The sequence below is a fragment of the Talpa europaea genome, assembly GCF_964194135.1.
Source record: "Talpa europaea genome assembly, chromosome: 9".
Classification (NCBI taxonomy): Eukaryota; Metazoa; Chordata; class Mammalia; order Eulipotyphla; family Talpidae; genus Talpa; species Talpa europaea.
The window spans coordinates 1,158,590-1,176,783 of record NC_140076.1 but is presented as its reverse complement, the minus strand read 5'-3'; the positions used below and the strand labels follow the sequence as shown (position 1 = coordinate 1,176,783).

At 72.7% G+C, this 18,194-nt stretch overlaps 1 protein-coding gene across 1 annotated transcript in view; it reads left to right on the top strand.

The window, feature by feature from the left end:
• MEGF6 (multiple EGF like domains 6) overlaps nt 1-18,194 on the top strand; it is a gene marked incomplete at its 5' end in the record, with an annotated part of 61,174 nt that overhangs the window by 34,200 nt on the left and 8,780 nt on the right. Inside the window, 15 exons of the mRNA XM_084243408.1 lie at nt 4,486-4,608; nt 10,059-10,184; nt 10,889-11,011; nt 11,769-11,891; nt 12,124-12,261; nt 12,546-12,665; nt 12,905-13,027; nt 13,477-13,647; nt 13,901-14,032; nt 14,351-14,479; nt 15,205-15,333; nt 15,849-15,983; nt 16,056-16,190; nt 17,534-17,659; nt 17,949-18,080. Of these exons, the coding sequence (XP_084099534.1) occupies nt 4,486-4,608; nt 10,059-10,184; nt 10,889-11,011; nt 11,769-11,891; nt 12,124-12,261; nt 12,546-12,665; nt 12,905-13,027; nt 13,477-13,647; nt 13,901-14,032; nt 14,351-14,479; nt 15,205-15,333; nt 15,849-15,983; nt 16,056-16,190; nt 17,534-17,659; nt 17,949-18,080 (1,965 nt within the window). The remainder of the gene's footprint in view (nt 1-4,485; nt 4,609-10,058; nt 10,185-10,888; nt 11,012-11,768; nt 11,892-12,123; nt 12,262-12,545; nt 12,666-12,904; nt 13,028-13,476; nt 13,648-13,900; nt 14,033-14,350; nt 14,480-15,204; nt 15,334-15,848; nt 15,984-16,055; nt 16,191-17,533; nt 17,660-17,948; nt 18,081-18,194) is intronic.

Below are 18,194 nucleotides of genomic sequence, written 5' to 3'. Positions count from 1 at the left end.
CTGCTCCGGTCCCCGGGGCGGGTGGCGGGCGCGCTTTCAGCCCTGGCGGGGGTGCAAGCAGGGGTGCCCCCCCGCCCCCCGCCCCCCGCCCCCGCCCCCGCCCGCGCAGGGCTCTGTCTGCACTTGCGGGGCTGCGCCGCGGTCGCGGGGCGCCTGTGCTCGCCCGGGCTGCGCTGGGCGGGGGCGCGCTCGCAGGAATGCGCGGGGCGGCGCGCTGGGGGGGGGACCCGCGCCCCGGGGGGCGGCGGCGGGGCGGGGCGGGGCGGGGCGCCCCTCCCGCGGCCCGGGATTCGGCCTTCACCTGCGGGGGGCGGGGGCGCCGAGCATAAAGGCGGGGCGGGGCCGGGAGCGGCCGGTGCTGCGCGGGGCGGAGCGGGTGGCGCCGCCTCGCCTCGGCCGCTGCCCCGTCCCGCGCCGCGCCGGCCATGGAGGGGCCCCGGGGCCGCCGCGGGCTGGCCGCGCTCTGGTGCCTCGGGCTGCTGGGGGCCCTGGCGCGCGTCGCGGGCTCGCACTACCGCTACCTCTGGAGGGGCTGCTACCCGTGCCACCTGGGCCAGGCCGGCTACCCCCTGAGCTCCGGTGACCGCAGGCCAGGTGGGCGCCGGGGGGGCTCTGGGGGCGGGAGGGACCCCGAGTGCGCCCCTGCCCCGGGCGGCTGCCAGCCTGGAGCCTGGAGCCTGGTCCTGGCGCCGGCGCCCGGGCCCTGCCTGCCCTCCCTGGGCTGGCCGCGGGCGGGGGCTGCGGACACGGGGTGGTCGCAGGAGCAGAGGGAAGAAAGTCACCCCTTGCCTTTGTCGGTGGGCGGGGGTCTGCTCCCCGGGACTGGCTGATCAAGGGAGAGCCTCTGGGACCCAAGGCAGGGTGCCCCGGGGCTCCCTGGAGCCTGGACCCTCTGACGTGTGTGTAGATGTTGCAGGGGCTCCTTGTCCTGCCCACCCCCCAAAGCCTTGGGAACCTGGGCAGCCCTGTGGGGCAGCAGGGGGGTGTGGCGCTGAGGACCCCCCAGCCCTGGAAGGGGCCACCTCTGCCTGGTTCCTGCGCCTCTCCCCGAGAGCAGATCTGGTACCCAGCTGGCAGCCTCCCTCCGGGAAGCCCGCGCGGCATCCTCAGGAATGCCAGTGGGGCGCGCTTGTGATCGCCGGGAGCCGCGCGCCCTGGACCCTCCTGGGCACCTGGCCTCCTCCCCTCCGGTGGCTCAGCTGCGGCCAGGCCAACACCTCGCCCTGCGCTGAACGCCGTGCACCCAAGGGCCGCGGGCTGGGCTTTGGGGATCTGGGAGCGCTTGCTGGCTCTGAGCCTGCCTGGGCTTGCAGAGGGGAGAGGAGGGCCCCTGGGGTGCCCTCAGGGGTGAGGCCCCTGTGGCATTTTGGGGTAGCAGGACTCTGGACTTGACACCGCCCCGGTGTCGGGGGACCTGGGGGCTGGGCCTCTGCGTGTGGGCGGCTTCTGGTGCTTTCCGAAGGGCAGCCTGGCCGTCACTCCCTGGGCCCGGAGCTGGTGGGACGGGGAGGTGGGTCTCCGAGGCACTGCCCTCCCCCAGCTTGTAGGCGCCACAGATCAGCTCCCAGGGCAACCGCCCGGTGCTGGCACAGGGACGTGTCACCAAGTGACAGGCTGCCAAAGGCCCCAGTGACATGTCCCAGCCGAGGGCAGCCCCGGGGACCTTCCTGCTGAGCCCCGGTCTGCCGTGCCTCAAAGCGGCGCTGCTCAGGACCGTGTGCTGCCGGCGGGCAGCCCCGCTCAGTGGCGGCTCCCTCCTCCAGGGTCCGTGGGCGCTGCGCCTCGCCAGGCCACACAGGAGTGCGGTTTGCCCAAGCCCGTCCCCGGCAGGAGCTTGTCTCTCTCAGTAAGGACTGGAGATGAGGTGGCCTCCAAGTTCCCCTTCAGCCTGGGGGTGCAGGTCAGGCCCCCCCGGGGTGCCGAGGCTCTGTGGCTAGCCCTGCACAGGCCCTGGTGCGCCCCGGGGCGGGCCAAGGACAGGCCCTGGGGACGGCAGCTTCTAGGGCTTGGGGAGCAGCAGCCCCCTGCTCCAGCACCATCGGGGTGACTGGGGTCTGGGTTTCCAGCTTGAGGGCCAGCGTGGGCTCCGCTGTGTCCGCCCCCACAGCTGCTGTTTCCCCCGTGGGCGTTTCCCACGACACAGCGAGGGCTGGCGGGTCAGGGCAGGCTCCATGGGGCTCCAGGGCGGCCTGCTTGAGGCACCCACATCCCTGGGCCCGCGGCCACTCCCTCTGGGCCTCCTGCTTTGTCCTTTCAAGGGGCACGTGGTGACATGGGCGGCCTGGACACTCTCATCTCACTGCCCTCCCCCCAGAGTGCCCCTTCTACCTGCTAAGTTTCCAGGGGCGAGGGCTGGACATCCTTGGGGCCAGTACTCAGCCGACCAGGCTCTCAGGCTGTTGAGTGCTTCCTGCCTGGTCACCAGGTCCATGGAGCAGCCTGAGGAAGGCCTGTCCGGCCATCACGTGGACGCCTGGGGAATGGGGTGGGCAGGTACGCTCCTTGGTCCCGGGACGGTTCCTTCCTGTCCTGATGGCCCAGACCTCGGGCTCAGGGCACCCCGGCAGAGCCACTGGCCAGGCATCCAGCCACCTGTGAGGGGAAAGGCCTTGACCCGCCACTGTGTCCACCTGCAGGTGGGCTGATGGCAGAGCTGGGTGCTGGGCCTCATGGCCCCCGGCCATGCCAACGACCACGGACCCTGTCCCGCAGCGGCGCCCCCAGCGCAGCCGACATGGCTAGAAGTCAGGCTCAGCGAGTGCTCCTGCCCCGGGGGCTGGGCCTGCTGGCCTGGTAGGTGCTGCCCAGAGGGCTCGGCCTGCTGGCCTGGTAGGCACTGGGTTGAGGCGCTCCCCTTCATGAGGCAGGAGGGTGGGGAGGCTGCTCTGGGAGGCCGGGCTGCACGGCCAGCCAGCTGGAGGGGCCCGCTGACCTCAGACACCCAGCCGGGCCTGTGTCCTGGCCCTTGTGTGCGTGCTGACCCATGGGATGCCCTCCAGTTGGAGTCCTGCTGACCCGAGGGCCGGTGCTCCTTCCGGGTGCCTGGGACTGTATGGACAGTGACTCAGGCCCCCTGGGAGCTGCTCCAGGACAGGAGACCCCAGGGCGGCCTGCCCCCCAGCCAGCACCAAGGGTATCAGGTCTCCGTGCCAGCCAGCGTGTGCAGAGTGGGCCTGGATGCTGTGGTGCCCGGGTTTGGAATGTGTCTGGTCCAGCTGATTGCCCCTGGCCCTGAGGTTGTCCTGGACATGGTGGCCCCCTCCCCCAAGGCCTTTGTGTACCCACCAAGGCCCTGCAGGGACGCCTCTACCTGTCGGGTCCCTTGTGGCTTGTGCCAAGGGTCAGTGCTTTCTGAGCCCCGGGGGGGGTGTCTTCCCTGTCCCCAGCCCGCCCACAGGAGGCTGCTCCCTCTCGGGGCTCTGCGGCGGCTGTGCCACGCTGCTGGCGGTCGGAGCCAGGGTCATGGTGCAGGAGGACCCCTCGGTCTCCCCGCCTCTGCTCTGAGGCTGCCTCGGGGCTTGGCAGGGGCCCTGGGGGTCCCCTCAGAGTAGACATGGCCCTGGGGTCCCAGGCAGAGACCCTGGCCTCCTGGCGCTCCTTCCCATGTTTCTGGAGGTGCAGGGTGGGGCTGGTGCTGGGGAGCACAGCTGGGGGCAGACTGCTCCGGGGCCCTGTGGGATGCGGTCAGCTGCCGGGGCCTCTGCCGACCAGTGAGGGCGCTGGGCTGGTGACTGACGGCCATGGACGCTCACTTCCCAGACTCCTGGGCCTGTGCTGTCTCCCCTGGTGCCTCCTGGGCCCCCCCGGGCCGGTCTGGGAACTGTCCCCCGGTTGGTGAGGCCGGTCCAAGGACCGGGCCTGGACTCTGTGCCTGCGAGGCCTCCAGGCCGCCCCTCCTGTGCCTGCCCGGCGGCGGCGCCCCCTCCTCCCTCCGGGTCCCCGGGCAGTGGCCCTTCACGCGGGGTCTGCGGCTGCCCATTCCTGCCCGGCCTGCCCTGAGGCCAGGAGGCAGAAGAGGGCCTGGGAGGAAGGGTGGGCGAGGGCAGCTGGGGCTCCTCACCGCGGCATCCCTGCAGGGGCGGCCGGCCTGGCATTGGCCGCGGCCACCCTCGTCCTGGTGAGCTTGTCCCGTCCTTCCCGAGCTGCCCCATAAAGTGCCTGCGTCCAGACGAGGTTCCATTCCGAGGCTCCCATGGACAAGAACTTGGGGGGCACCTCCCTCCAGGCCGGCGCCCCTCCAGGCGTGTGCAAGGCCTCTGAGTGCCGAGAGTGGCCCCGGGCTGGGACCGGGTGCCGTGGCTCGGGACCCACTCCCGTTGTGGGCTCGTCCCGCCGCTCCCTCGCTGCCCCACGTCTGGCCGGTCAGCGTGGCCTGGGAAGGGGGGGTTGGGTCTGGGGTCCTCGGGGGAGGGGCCTGGTCCCCAGGGCAGCACAGAGCGGGCAGCGGGTGGGTGCTGACCTCAAGCCCCGGCCCGTGTCCCCCAGATGTGGATGAGTGCCAGACGCACAACGGCGGCTGCCAGCACAGCTGCGTGAACACGCCCGGCTCCTACCTCTGCCAGTGCAAACCCGGCTTCCGGCTGCATGCGGACGGCAGGACCTGCCTGGGTGAGTGTCCCCGGCCCCGCCGGCCACCCCAGTGTCCTGGGCGCACACTCGAGAGGCCCAGGGGGCCTGCGACTGGCGCCGCTGCTGTGAGGGCGGCTCCGTCCTGCGAGCGGGGGAGGCAGGGACAGAACCCCCCGTGGGCATGGCGGGGCCTGGGCCGGAGCCCCGGTGTGGTTTGCACAACCTGGCCTTGGCCTCTGCTCATGGGCTCGGCAGGGCTGCCCTTGCCGCCGTGCGCGCTCTGCCCGGAGGCCCGTGGGGTCCCTCGGGAGGCCGGTGGCGGGACAGCGCAGGGCGGGCTGGGAGCCGCTCTCTTCCGCAGTCTCGCCTGCTGCCTGCGGCAGGGCGGCCCGCCAGCCCCTGGGGGCCTTGCCGGGACACTCACATGTCCGGGCCGCCGCTCAGGAGCGAGGCAGCTGCCCTGTGAAGTTTCTCCGGGGTGGAAAGTGGAAACAGATGCAGGAATGTCCTGATGTGCTCCAGAGCCAGCGGGCGGGTGCCGGGCCAGTTGCCGCGGGCGTGGGGGTGGGGCCGCCTGGCACCCCTGGCCCCGGGCCCCCGAGGTCTGCCCTCAAGCGCCTCTGGGGCAGGTGTCCTCGGAGGAGGGTGTCCCTGGGCGGGCTGGGCCTGCTGCCTGGTGAGGGACCTGGGGCTCAGCCTCCGGCCTCCTCAGCTGGCGTCTGCCAGGGGGTGGGGGGCCCCGCGAGCTGATGGAAGTGTGAGGCGGGCAGTGCCGAGCTTGCACGGGGAAGACACCGGGGCTGGAGGGGACCCTGTGGGCCGGCGCTGTGCCCTGAGCTGGGCTGTGCTGCGGCCTGTCCTGCGCGCTCTGCCCCAGCCTCCCCTGGCCCTGGCTGAGCTCAGCCGGCTGGCGCCAGGGGGGCTTGACTGGCCACGCTTGCTTATTCCGAAAGGCCTTTTTGGGGTCCCACTGCAGAGCCCCTGGTGTGGTGTGCACAGACTGGCTTGAGGCTGCTGGGACCTTACTGCCCACTGCCTTGTCCCCGACCCTGCACCCCAGACCAAGAGGCGTGCCCAGGCCCCTGGGTGGTCACCCCAGGAGCTGGCGCCCCACCCCTCTCCTTGCGAGGGCTTGGCCAGCCCATGCTGCGCTCGCTGGCCTGTGATCCCTGCAGCGCCCCTGCTCATGCACACTCAGCACCCCTGCCAGCGGCGGCTGGTTCCTGGAGTCTAGAGTGCCCAGGAGCCGACCCTCGCCAACGCCAGGGGCTGCCCGTCTCCAGCTGCCTGGTCTGGGCCCGTGGGGGCTGCCACCCTGGGCCGCCTGCGCCTTGCCGAGGAGCTGCCAGACTGGACGGGGTCTTCTGAGGGCTTCTTCACAGGCTCAGCACCCCCTTCCTGTTAACGCGCCCCGCGTGGCCTGCTGCAGTGGGCCTGGCCTGCGGCCTGGGTGTGGGGTGAGCTGCTCAGACCAATGAGGGGACTGCCGGGGGCACGCCAGCCTGCTGGACCAAGGGCAGTGGGATGGGCTTCCGCCGCTGGGAGGTGTGAGGGCCTGTCCCGGGACTCCCGGGGCGTAGGGCATGGGGGCGCGGAGGCCCCCTCTGAGCCCAGACACCCTAGGGCCTCAGCAGATGGTCGCGGGACAAGCCAGCATGACGCTGTGCCCCCCAGCTGGGCAGGCTGTGCAGATGGAGCACAGATGCCCCGGCCCCACCCCGCCTGCTGGGAGCCTGGGCCCGGGTGCTGTGAGCACTCCTGGGACTTTGCGGCACGGGGGGCGGCCAGACCTCCCAGCAGCTTGGGGTGTGGGTTCGGGAGATGCCGGGGCTGGGCGTAGAGAAGGTCTGAGATGTGACAGACTTCCCTGGGCCTCGTGGGGGTGCCCTGGATGCTGGGAGCCTTCAGGTGATGCCACCGCATGGCCTGAAAGGTTCTGGGAACCCCCAGCGGAGTCAGCTCTCGAGGGTGGCCTTGAGACACACAGGGAGGCTTCAAACACGTGGGGTGGGGGCTTGAAACACACGGAGGGGGGCGCCCTTAAGCAAATACCTCAGAACTCGCCCCCAGGTAGGGTGGACGGGGTGGGGGCGCAGCTCTCTTGCATCCCTTCTTGCAAACCGTCTTAAGGAAACATCCTCACAACGAGACCGTGGGAGGTGCTGGGCTTGGTGTCGGCTTCTGGCCGCCTGGGCCAGCCTGGCCCCGAGCATGTCCCCCCAGGGTGCTCTCTGTGGTGCGCCCTCCCTTCCCGACGCGGGGGAGGGGCCGTGAGAGCAGGGTCTAGGGTGTCCTGCAGGCCCTCTGCACGCCCCGTGGTCTGCTCAGGGTCGGCGCTGTGCGCCCAGGTCAGTGTGCCTCCGGCCCCAGGAAGGGCCGTCACATCTCCCGGGGCTGAGGGGCTGTGATGTCACGATTCGGCTGGCAGCGGGCTCCTGGTGCATGCCCGCTCGGCCGCGTGCAAGAGGGGGCTGCTGCGGGGGACTCTCGAATGGCCGCCGCGGGGGACTCTGCCGTCAGCCCGCGTCCAGACGCTCTAGCTGCCTTCACACGGGCTCCCCACCTGCCCTCCCTGGGTCTCTGCCTGGTGCTGAGTGGCCTCAGGGCTGACACCCCTCCTCACACGGGGTCTGCAGACTGCTGTCCACTCCGCTCCTGCTCGGCGTGGGCCCTGGGGAGGTCCCCGGGTCCCGCAGGCTGCTGCTGGCAGTGTCTGGGGCAGGCGCCAAAGCCGCCAGCAGCAGAGTCGTGGGGACAGCGAGCCTCCCTGCCGGCCCAGCCTGCAGAGCCAGTGCAGGTGGGAGTGTCCCTCGAGTTCCCCCAGACTGCCAAGGGCCACCGTCTAAAGGACCCAGGGTGCCCTGGCCGCCCCGACGTGGTCTCAGTGGAGCTCGGATGGAGGTGGGAGCCCCTCCCCAGGTTGAGCCTGAGCACGACCCCAGGGGCCACACGAGCTCAGGCCACGGTGGGATGGGCACACCCCAGGGTGCATGCGGAGACCTGATGGGGAAGACCACAAGGCTGGCTTCTGAGGCCAGCGGCCCAGGAGGCGGAGCAGGGGCGGGGCGAGAGGAGCAGGGCAGGGCGGGCTGAGCCGGGTGGCCCCTAAGGCTTCACTCCAGGTGGAGGCGCAGGAAGCCCCGGGGGGCCCCACACCTGGGGTCCTGTTGGGCTGCCGAGCTGAAGGCCAAGCCGCTGCTTTCTCGCGGGCCTGCTTGATGGCCTGTGAGGCTGCTGCTGCACAGCCTGCTCCAGCCCCCGGCCTGTGGGCAGGGGCGGCTGCTCACAGGGGCTGGTGCAGAGCAGGGCCCCTCCTGGGGTGGGGGAGCAGAGCGGCAGGCAACCCCGAGCTGCGGGGGGTGGGGGCCAGGGTGGCCAGGGCCCGGGCGAGGGTCCCCTCCTGGCCCGCGGAGGGCCTCCCTGCTCCTGTCTGGCCCGGGCCCGTCCCCAGACGCAGGCTTCCTAGAAGGAAGGGCTGTGGTGGCTGCTGACCGCATGTGGTGTGAGGCCCGTGGGGCCAGAAACCCCACCAGCCCAAGGGCGGTGATCACAAACCTCCTGGAGCCCGGCCGAAGCCAAACCAGCAGGCTGAGGTGGAGGCCCGGTGGGGCGGGCTGGCCTGCGTGCCAGGCTGGGCGGCCAGGCCTGCCCACAGCGTGCCCTCAGCTGGCCCAGCGCCCCTGCCGCTTCCTCCGTGGCGCTCAGCCACACCTGACCCTGGCCCCGGTCCCACACCCGTGCCGCCACCTGCACCTCCAGGGCGGAGAACACGCTGGCACCGCCAGGGCCCGCGGGACCCGGGTTGCTTCGGGGTATCCAGCTTCCAGCCCCTCCCCTTGACGGCATGGTGCCCGCCCGAGGCTCCTGGGTGGGGCTGGCCCAGCTGCACGGGAACCCGCAGGCCCCTGGCTGGAGCCCCGTGTCCTGGGGTTTGCATGCGGGGCTCCCAGGGGGCTTCGGCAGAGCCCACGGACTGGGGCTTCCTTGGGGTGCTGCTGGGATCTCAGTCCAAGGTGTCCTTGGAGCCAGAGCCCGCGGGGTTTCCCCTGACTCCGGGCGGCTGCCTCCTTGGGGTGTCTCCAGGTGGGGGTGGGGGGGAGCGTGACTGAGGCTCCCCTTGGGGACCCCAGTCCTGTGGGCCGTGCCCGGCCGCGGCCAGCTCCGCCCAGCCCTCCCACCAAACCCGTCACCTCGCGGTTGAGCTTTAGGGAAGCCCAAGTCTCAGGACCCGTGTAGCTCATGAGAGCCAGGGGACCCATCGCCCCCCATCTTCTGATGGCCACACCGCGGCTGGCTGGCTGGGGGCCTTGGGGGCACTGGCGCGTCAGCGGGTGGCGGGCACGTGGAGACGGGGGGGCGGGGGGACACGCACCCTCTGCGGCCCCCACGTGCCCCACCCTGACCTCTTTCCCGGTGGGCTCTGGGGGGTGCTCCAGGGGGCCCCTGAGCCCCCAGAGCTGCTAATGCCCCGAGAGCCCATGTGCCAACTCCAGGCCACAGGGCTGGGGCCAGGGGCTGCTGGGCTGACCCCACCTCCTGCCAGCAGCCTGACCCTGGCCGGGTCCTCCGTCTGGAGGCCTCCTGCGCTCCTGGCAGGGCTCCCGGCCCTCCTTGCGGCTCTGCTGCCCGCCCAGTGGCCCCGGGTCCAAGCCCCACTCTCCGCGCCGGCCCGGCCCTGCCAGGAAAGGCTTCTGCTTCCGATTATGTGTCCTGAGCGGGGCTGTGGCTGCTGTGAACACAAACAGCCCCGGCGCGGGGTCGGCTCAGGCCACGCTCGGTGCCTGCGGCGGGGTCTGGCTCAGCAGCGAGGCCCAGGTGAGGCGGCCGGGCCAGGTGCTCGGGCAGGTGGGGCGGAGCGAGAGGGGCACAAGCGGACTGGTGCCCCCCGCCCCCCAGGCCTCCTCTCCTGACCCTGAAAGTAGAGCAAGGGGTGGCCAGGGACAGGGGATCGTGGCCCCCCCCTGGGCTGGCGTGTCCCTGGGGCGACCCTTGACCCCACACCCCACCTGGGGCGCCTCTCCAGCTCTCTGTCGGCCTCTCAAACCCAGGCCCGAGGCCAGCAGGCCCCTGGGGTTGTGACGACTGCCAGGTGGCCTCTCGGGGAGCAGCGGGTCCCCCACCACTTTCGTGTCTTAGCAGAGGGACTCGGGCTTCCCGGGTCCAGCCCGCCAGCTGTCAGCTGAGCCGCGGCGCAGACCCAGCACCACCGGGGCATCCCGAGCGGGGGCTTGGAGCGTGCGTGGCCTCTGGGGCCTGGAGCCTGCACCTGTCCCGGGGCCAGGCCACGGTGGTGTGCCCTCTGGCCAGTGCCGGGCGCGGCGGGGCCTCCGGAGTGCACCCTGTCCCCTGGGGGCGGGCACGCGAGGCCAGGCCGGGGCTGGGTGGGGCCGGGTCCTGGGGTCTCCTGCGGGCGGCAGTGCCTTTGGTCCCTGGCTCCGGGCGACCCCGCTGGGCCGTCCTCCGGGGCTCACGGGGCTCCTGTGTCTCAGCCATCAACTCCTGCTCCGTGGGCAGCGGCGGCTGCCAGCACGAGTGCGTCCAGGTCACGGCCACCCAGCACCGCTGCCAGTGCCGGCCCGGCTTCCAGCTCCAGGACGACGGCAAGCGCTGCGCGCGTGAGTCCCCCCCACCCCCCAGCCTCGCCACACCCGCCAGGGCGTGAGTGCCCTGCCCGACCCGCCACACCTGCCAGGGCGTCCGGCCTGGCCCGTGCGCAGGCCTGCCAGACCGGGCTGCAGCTGGCCCAGGCAGCGCGCACCCCTGGCTGGCTGCAGGGGCTGAAGGGCCGGCACAGCAGGGCCCCTTGGCTGCCGAGAGGCGGGGCCTGGGCCAGCAGCGGGGGTGGGGGAGGAAGCCCCAGGCTGGGCTCTGGGGCCGCAGCCATGAGGGGCAGGAGCTCGGGTGCGTGAGGAGAGGACGGGGTCCTGCCTGTTCCTCCTTTCCAGACCCCCTTGGGCTTGTGTGGGCCTCTGGGACCCAGGCCAGGCCCATCTGCACCTGCACAGAGGGGATGGAGAAGGCAGAGCCGGTCAGGGCCCCGAGACACGGCCGCCCCAGTGCCTGGCCTCTTGGGCCTGGGCCGGCGTGGGCCGAGCATGAGGGGGTGAGGCTAGGGGCGGGGTGGGGCGGTGTGAGGTCACCGCGCTGGGCGCTGGCAGGCGTGTCGCTCTGAGCAGAGGCCAGCTGGTCTGCTGCCCTCTGGGGTCTCGCGGGCAGTCTGGGGCTCCGTCTGGGAGGGAGACGCCTGCCTGGGCAGCGTGCGCCGGCTGTGCCGCCTGGAGCCTCAGCGCTTCCTTTTGCCTCCTCGCCGTGGCCACAGGGAGAGACCCGTGTGCAGACCGGAACGGCGGCTGCATGCACACGTGCCAGGCCCTCCAGGGCGTCGCCCGCTGCCAGTGCCACGCCGGCTACCGGCTGGCCGCCGACCGCAAGGCCTGCGAAGGTAGGGTGCTGCCCGCTGGCCCCGGCCCGGCCGCTCCGGCCTAGTGGGAGCAGGGCTGGTGGGCGCGACACTGGGGACTCTGGCCGTCTGGGGCGGGGCTGGCAGGGACGCTCCAGCGCCGGGTCCGCAGCGAAGGAGCCGGGCCCAGGCTGGCCTGTCTGCCGTGTGCCACGCCTGAGGGCACCTGCCCACTGGGGCCCTTAGGAAAGGGATGAAGGGTGCAGGGGATGTGGTCCCGCTGGTGCTCTGTGCCGGCTCCTGGGCCCACGGTGCTTGCTTGGAGACTCATTCAGAGTCTCCCCAGGTGCTGGTCGGCGACTCTGGAATGGCTGCGGGGCTCTGCCCATTTCCAGACTTTGAGGTGTCCCCCTCCGCCCCCTAGTGAGCAGCTTTGGTGGAGGGTCTGGGCATCCCCACAAGCCAATTGTGGCCAGTGTCAGCGGTCATGGTCAGCGGACCTGGCGGGAGCGACCGGGGGCCAGGGAAGGCTCCGGTCATGCAGGGGCCGTGGCGTCAGGCCCAGGCTTTGGGCTGCGGAGGAAGCCCTCTCTGATGCTGCTGGCGGGGTGCTGGGCGCAGCCCCACACCTGCACCCACCTTGCGTGGGGAGCTGCTTCTGCCCAGGAGCCGGCTGACCCCGACACAGAGCCCAAGGGGGCCAGGGTGGGAGGTGGGGGTGGGCGCTAGGCCCCTCCGGGAGGGCAGCACCGGGGAGCATCTCCCAGGCCCAGTGCCCGCCTTGGTCTCTCACATCCAGACGTGGACGAGTGCGCCACGGGGCTGGCCCAGTGCGCCCACGGCTGCCTCAACACACGGGGGTCCTTCAAGTGCGTGTGCCACGCAGGCTACGAGCCGGGTGCTGATGGCCGGCAGTGCTACCGTGAGTGGGCGTGGGGTGGGAGGCGCGGGCAGGGACACAGCCCCCTGACCGTCCAGGACGCCTCGGTGGTGGGCTGCGGCTGGCCCCTGGGGGGCAGGAAGGGCAGGGTCCCGGAGCGCAGGGGCCCTGGTCTGGCCTGACCCTGGAGCTGGGGTGCCCGTGGCCCAGCAGCACGGCTCAGACCCGGCCGGGCGCGGGCCTGACCACGTCCCTGGGGGCGGGCTCCCCACAGGGATCGAGATGGAGATTGTGAACAGCTGCGAGGCCGACAATGGCGGCTGCTCCCACGGCTGCAGCCACAGCAGCGCGGGGCCCCAGTGCACCTGCCCCAGCGGCTACCAGCTGGACGCCGACCAGAAGACCTGTGTGGGTGCGAGCGCCCGCCCCTGCGGCTCGGCCTCCCCTGCCAGGCCTGCCTCGCTGCCAGGCTGGGGTGCAGGGTGCTGCGCCCCACACTCCACCCTGCACTCCCTCACTCCTGGTTAACGGCCACGGACGCCGGCACTGGAGGGCTGCGGGCTGGGGGTGGAGGATCTGGGAGGGCTGCGGGCTGGGGGTGGGGGCTCTGGCGAGGCTGCCTGAGATGGGGGGCGGTGCTGGGCGGGCAGCTGCTGCTGGGGACCGCTGGCCAGTGGGCTCCTGTGTGTGCCGCAGACGTGGACGACTGCGCCGCCGCGCCCTGCTGCCAGCAGGTCTGCACCAACAGCCCCGGCGGCTACGAGTGCGGCTGCTACGCCGGCTACCGGCTCAGCCCCGACGGCTGTGGCTGCGAGGGTGGGTGCTGGGCCCTGCGCGGTGGGGACCTGGGTGGGATGCCCCGCCTTGTGCAATGCCTCCGGGTGTGGTCTGAGCGTCGGCCCCTCCCCGGGGTCACTGGTCACTCGCTCCTGAGCTGGGCTGGGCCGCACCCTGGCTGCTCCTGGCCCCCGGGGGCTACGGCTGGGGCGGGGCAGGCGGCCCCCAGGAGGAGCCCCCCCCCGCCCAGGACAGCCCCAGCGGCGCTCTGCCCGCAGACGTGGACGAGTGCGCCTCGGGACGCGGCGGCTGCGAGCAGGGCTGCGTGAACCTGGCCGGCTCCTTCCGGTGCGTCTGCGAGCCGGGGTACCGGCTGGACGAGGACCGCAGGGGCTGCACCCGTGAGTCTGCCTCCCGCCCTACCACCCCCTGGCCGGCGCCTGGCTCTCGCCCCTTCCTGGCGGATCCGCCCTCTGGGGCAGGGCGGGTGCAGGTTGGGGACAGTCAGACGGACGTTCCCAGACCTGGTGTCACTGGGGGCCTGGGGTCCAGCTTCTGGCCCGCTTGGGAGGGCAGGGACTGGCCTATGGGGACATCATTCCTGGGGCAGCCACTGGAGCCCCCGCCTCACCCTCCAAGCTTGAGGTCCCCAGGGCAGCGCAGGCGCCCGGACACCTGGGTGGACGTGGCCCAGTCAGGGCCACGGGGCAGCACATTTCTTGGTGCTGAGAAGCAGGGTCTGTGGGCGCAGCTGGAACAAGCCCCTGGGGGTGGCTGCTGGGCACTGAGGTGCCCGGGAGCCCGGTCCCGGCCAGGGGCTGGCGGGCTAAGTGCCTCGTGCCTGTGCCAGCCCTGGAGCTGCCCCAGTTGGACCTGGACGGCCAGCTTCCCCTCGTGCGGGCCCTCCCACACATCGCGGTGCTCCGGGACGAGCTGCCCCCCCTCTTCCAAGATGACTACGTGGGGGCCGAGGAGGAGGAGGCGGAGGCCCGGGGCGAGCACACGCTGGAGGAGAAGTTTGGTGAGAGGCGGCCCAGCCCGGGGCCTCTGCTCTCGGGAGGGGGCGCCGCCAGCACCCCGCTCCTGCGCCCCACCCCGCAGCCATGCCATGAGCACCCGGCTCGCCCCACTGCTCAGCCGGTCCCAGCGGAGCTCGGGTCCCCGCCGGCCGCTCGGCTCCCCACCCCCGCGGGGTCCCTCTGGGCCCAGCTGCCCCTGAGCCCGGCTTCTGTCACCCCACGGCGCCTGAGGCCGGCCGGCCGGTGTCCCCGCAGTGTGCCTGGACCAGTCCTTCGGCCGGGACTGCAGCCTGACCTGTGACGACTGTCGCAACGGGGGCGCCTGCCTCCCGGGGCTGGCCGGCTGCGACTGCCCCGCGGGCTGGACCGGGCTCGTCTGCAACGAGAGTGAGGCTCTGGGCGCGGGCGGGTGAGCCTGGGCCTGGGCTGGCCCCGCAGTGGCCCGGCCGCCGCTCCGCAAGGGCCCGTGGGGGGGCGGGGCCGTGTCTGGGGCGGGGTGGGCGGGCCCGTGGCATCCCCCAGGCGGCGCTGGGTCTCCGGGGCCTGCGGGGCGGGTCGGAGCCGGGGACGCGGTGGCTGGGAGGGGGGATTCCGCGCGGCGGCGGGGCGAGCCCTCCCCCCACCCGGCACCCCAGCCCCGGGGTGTCTCCTGTGCCTCTGGGTCTGGAGCCCCAGCCAGCGACCGCCCCTGCGCTGTCACCTCAGCGTGCCCTCCCGGCACCCACGGGAAGAACTGCAGCTTCTCCTGCTCCTGTCAGAACGGCGGCACCTGCGACCCCGAGACGGGCGCCTGCCGCTGCCCCCCGGGCGTCGGGGGAGCCCACTGCGAGGACGGTGGGTGCATCCCTGTGCCTGGGGGTGGCCCGTGGGCTGGGGCAGGCGCACGGACCCCTCAGCTCCCAAGGCGCCAGTGCCGGGAGGTCCCCGCAAGGGGAGCGGTGCCTGTCCCTCTGCCGGTGTCCCGGGGCCCAGTGGGAGCGGGCGGTGAGGCGGGGACAAGGAGGACGCCTGGGTGGGCCCAGGGGGCGGCGTGGGAGCCGCAGGGTGGCCTGTGGGGCTGCAGGGGTGTTGCTCTGTGCCCGGGGGGGCTGCAGGGGTGTCTCTTCCCGGCCTGTGGCTTTCGGCCCCTTGGGTCACCCAGATGGTCTCCGGGAGCCCGGCCCAGCCCCCCGGCCCCCGGCAGGCAGGCGCGGCAGGATCCAGCCAGAGGGGCCTTTTGGGAAGGGAAGTGAGGAGCCCGGCCTGCCCTGGCCGGACGCGCCCGCGTCCTTCCCTCTAGGAGTCCGGAGGGCGGACACGGAGGGTGGGTCAGGGAGACCGGGCCGGGGTCTCAGTTCTGGGGCGCGTGCCCGGCACTGTCCTGGCTGGCCAGCGGGGAGAGTGTGGGTTGTCTCACGCCGTCCTGCCCTCGAGGTGCCCCCCTGCCCCAGCCCTTCCCTGCCTGGGAGGCGGCCCGAACCCTCTGACTGCTGGCGGCCTGGCCCTGTGCTGGGGGCACCTCCGGGGGGCCCTGCGGGGCCGAGCCGCTCCCCTGGCGCTCACCAGGCCCCCTCCCCCAGGCTGCCCCAAGGGCTTCTACGGCCGGCTCTGTCGCAAGAAGTGCCACTGTGCCCACCGTGGCCGCTGCCACCGCCTCTACGGGGCCTGCCTCTGCGACCCAGGGCTCTACGGCCGCTTCTGCCACCTGGGTGAGCCCACTGCCCGCTGCCCTGCCGGCTGGCCGCAGGCCCGTGGGGGTGCCCGCTTTCCTCCGGGTCCGGCTTGGGTGGGACTGGCCCCTGTGTGCAGGGAAGACCCCGGGCCCGGGGTGTGGGGTCGCAGGTCTGGGGACTCAACCATGGACACTGCGCTGGCCCTGGGGTCCGGCGGGTGGTCGCAGCTCCGGTGAGGGCGGGCGGAGTGCAGGCGCGGGCACGGCTGGCACCTCTTGGGGCTTCTGGGGCTGGGCTTCCTCTCAGCTTTAGAAGAGGCCTGGTGGGGGGCCCCAGAGGGCCCATCGCGGGGGGACAGCGGGGAGCAGGGGCCCTCACAGCCCCTTGTAAAGGGGTCCTCAGAGGAAGGGGGCTGGGAAGCAGCGGGGCCCAGCCCAGCTGAGACGGGTCCAGTCCCTGGGTCCCGTGGAGGGGGCCGCAGCTGAGGGGGGCAGAACTGGGGGGGCGGGGCGCGCCCAGGCTGGCGGCCCCCTCACGGCTCTGGGGTGCAGCCTGCCCGCCGTGGGCCTTCGGGCCGGGCTGCTCCGAGGAGTGCCAGTGCAAGCAGCGGAACACCCGGGCGTGTGACCGGAGGGATGGCCGCTGCGCCTGCAAGGCGGGCTACAGGGGCGAGCAGTGCCAGGACGGTGAGTGCCGGGTGGGGCGGGGAGGGGCTGGGCCGGCTGAACCTGCAGGCCCCGCTCTCCTCACCCCTGCAGAGTGCCAGCCGGGTTCCTTCGGGCCGGGGTGCCAGCACACGTGCGCCTGCCCCCCGGGCGTGGCCTGTGACCCAGTCAGCGGCGCGTGCTGGGAGCAGTGTCCTGCCGGCCACCGGGGGAAGGACTGTGCCCAAGGTGGGTGCCCGGGGTGGGCGGGAGCCGGGCGGCCGGCGTCCCTGTCCTCCTTCTTGGGTGATGGCGCGGGCACCGGTCTGCTGCGGCTGCTCGGGCTGGCGGCGTGTGAGGGGCCGGGGTCTCCCTCTGCACCAGGCAGGCCCCTCCTGCGGGTGTTCTTGGGGACCCCAGGCATGAGGTGTGACTGGCCAAGTGGGCTGGGAACCTGCCCCCTGCCCCGAGGAGCTGAGGGCTCCCCCTCTACCACCCCCGCCCGACTGCCCCAGGCCCGAGAGGACAGCCCCGGCTCACCTGCCTGAATCCCCGGCCCCGCACCGCCTCCTCTCTGTCCCCACCCGCTGCCCACACGTGCACACGTGGGCACCCACCACCACCCTCCCCGCACCCACCGCCGCCCGGTCCAGCCCTGTGGGCACTGGGGCCCGTGAGGGGACCCCCGGGGCCTGTACCCCAGCACTTGCTGCTGATTCTCTTGCTTTAAAAGCCCCCAGGGCGCCAAGGATGAGCCACAGGAAACGACCAGCCTTTTGCTGCAGGGCGGGCGCCTTTCCTGAGAGCTGGGGGGTGGCAGCCTGCGCCCAGCTAGGGGAGGCCCCTGGGGCCTGGCGGGCAGCTGTGCCTGCCCCTGTGCGCGTGGCACGTGTGTATCTGGCGTGTGTGAGTGCCTGTGTGCGCCCGTGTGTGTGTGTGTGTGTACCTGGCATGTGTGAGTGCCTGTGCGCACCTGGGTGTGCCCTGGCGCGTGCCTGCCTGTTCTTCCCCGGGGCCGGGGTCTGGCCCTGAGCCTCTGGCCTCTCTCCTGGACACTCTGCTTTGTGGCCTCCCCCCGCCGGGTCTCGGTACCCATCCCTCTGGGCAGTGGGTGAGGAGGGGGCCTCAGGGTGTTCCTGCCCTGCACCCTCCCCCCGGCACCCATCCGGCCAGGACAGTCACAGCCCTGGGAGGAAAGTGGGGGATGTAGGCCCCAACCCCCACCCCGTCCCTTGCACTTTGGGGATCTGTGAGGGGGCACATGTTTCCTCGGCCTCCCTGCTAGGCAGGGGCACCCCCAGGTGGTGGTGGGGGACACCTCCGGACCTGCCAGGAGTGAGACGCAGGTTGGACGGGGTTCCACCCCCCACCCCCACTGTCCCGGGTCCTGGATGCCCGAGGCAGGCGTCTCTGGCCGCCCCTGCTCCTGCCCAGGCCGCCCTCCTTCCCTCTCCCCACACGGGCCAGCCCGGCAGACGTCCCTGCCCCGCCTGTGCCCTCCGCTGCTGGCGGTGCCAGGGGTGGGGGTGCCGGCCGGGAGGAGTGGGGCGGCCGGGCTGAGAGTCCCCCCCCCACCCCGTCCCCCTCTGCAGAGTGCCCCGCGGGGACGTTTGGTGTGAACTGCTCGGGCTCCTGCTCCTGTGCGGGAGCCCCCTGTGACCGGGTCACCGGGCAGTGCCTGTGCCCACCAGGGAGAACGGGGCTCGACTGCGGGGCAGGTGAGACACATCCGGGCCCACCTCCCTGAGGGCTGCTCCGGCAGGCCGAGCTGTGCCCTCCGGCCAGTGCCGACGGGGCCAGCCCCTCTGGTGGGCTCCCGGTCGTGTGCCTTGAGCCGGCCTGGGCAGGGCCTCCTCTCCCGGCAGGCACCCCACCGCTGAGCCCCTTCCCTCCGCCGGGCCAGCTCTGCCGGCAGCAGGTTCCCGCTCCGGCATTAGGCGTTGGCAGGGGTGGGTGATGCTGGGCCTTGGTGCCACCAGGCCTCAGGGAGACTGGCTTCTGTGCCAGACTGTCCCGAGGGTCGCTGGGGGCTCGGCTGCCAGGAGATCTGCCCGACGTGTGAGCATGGGGCCACCTGTGGACCCGAGGACGGCGCCTGCCGCTGCCAGCCCGGCTACGTGGGCAACCGCTGCCAGGACGGTGAGGGCCTGGTTGCCCCGGCCCCGCCCTGGCCCCAGGCTCCGATGGACCCTGGCCTGGCCTGGCCCTGCCCTGAACCCAGCCTTGCCTCGGACCCAGGCCCCTCCCAGTCCC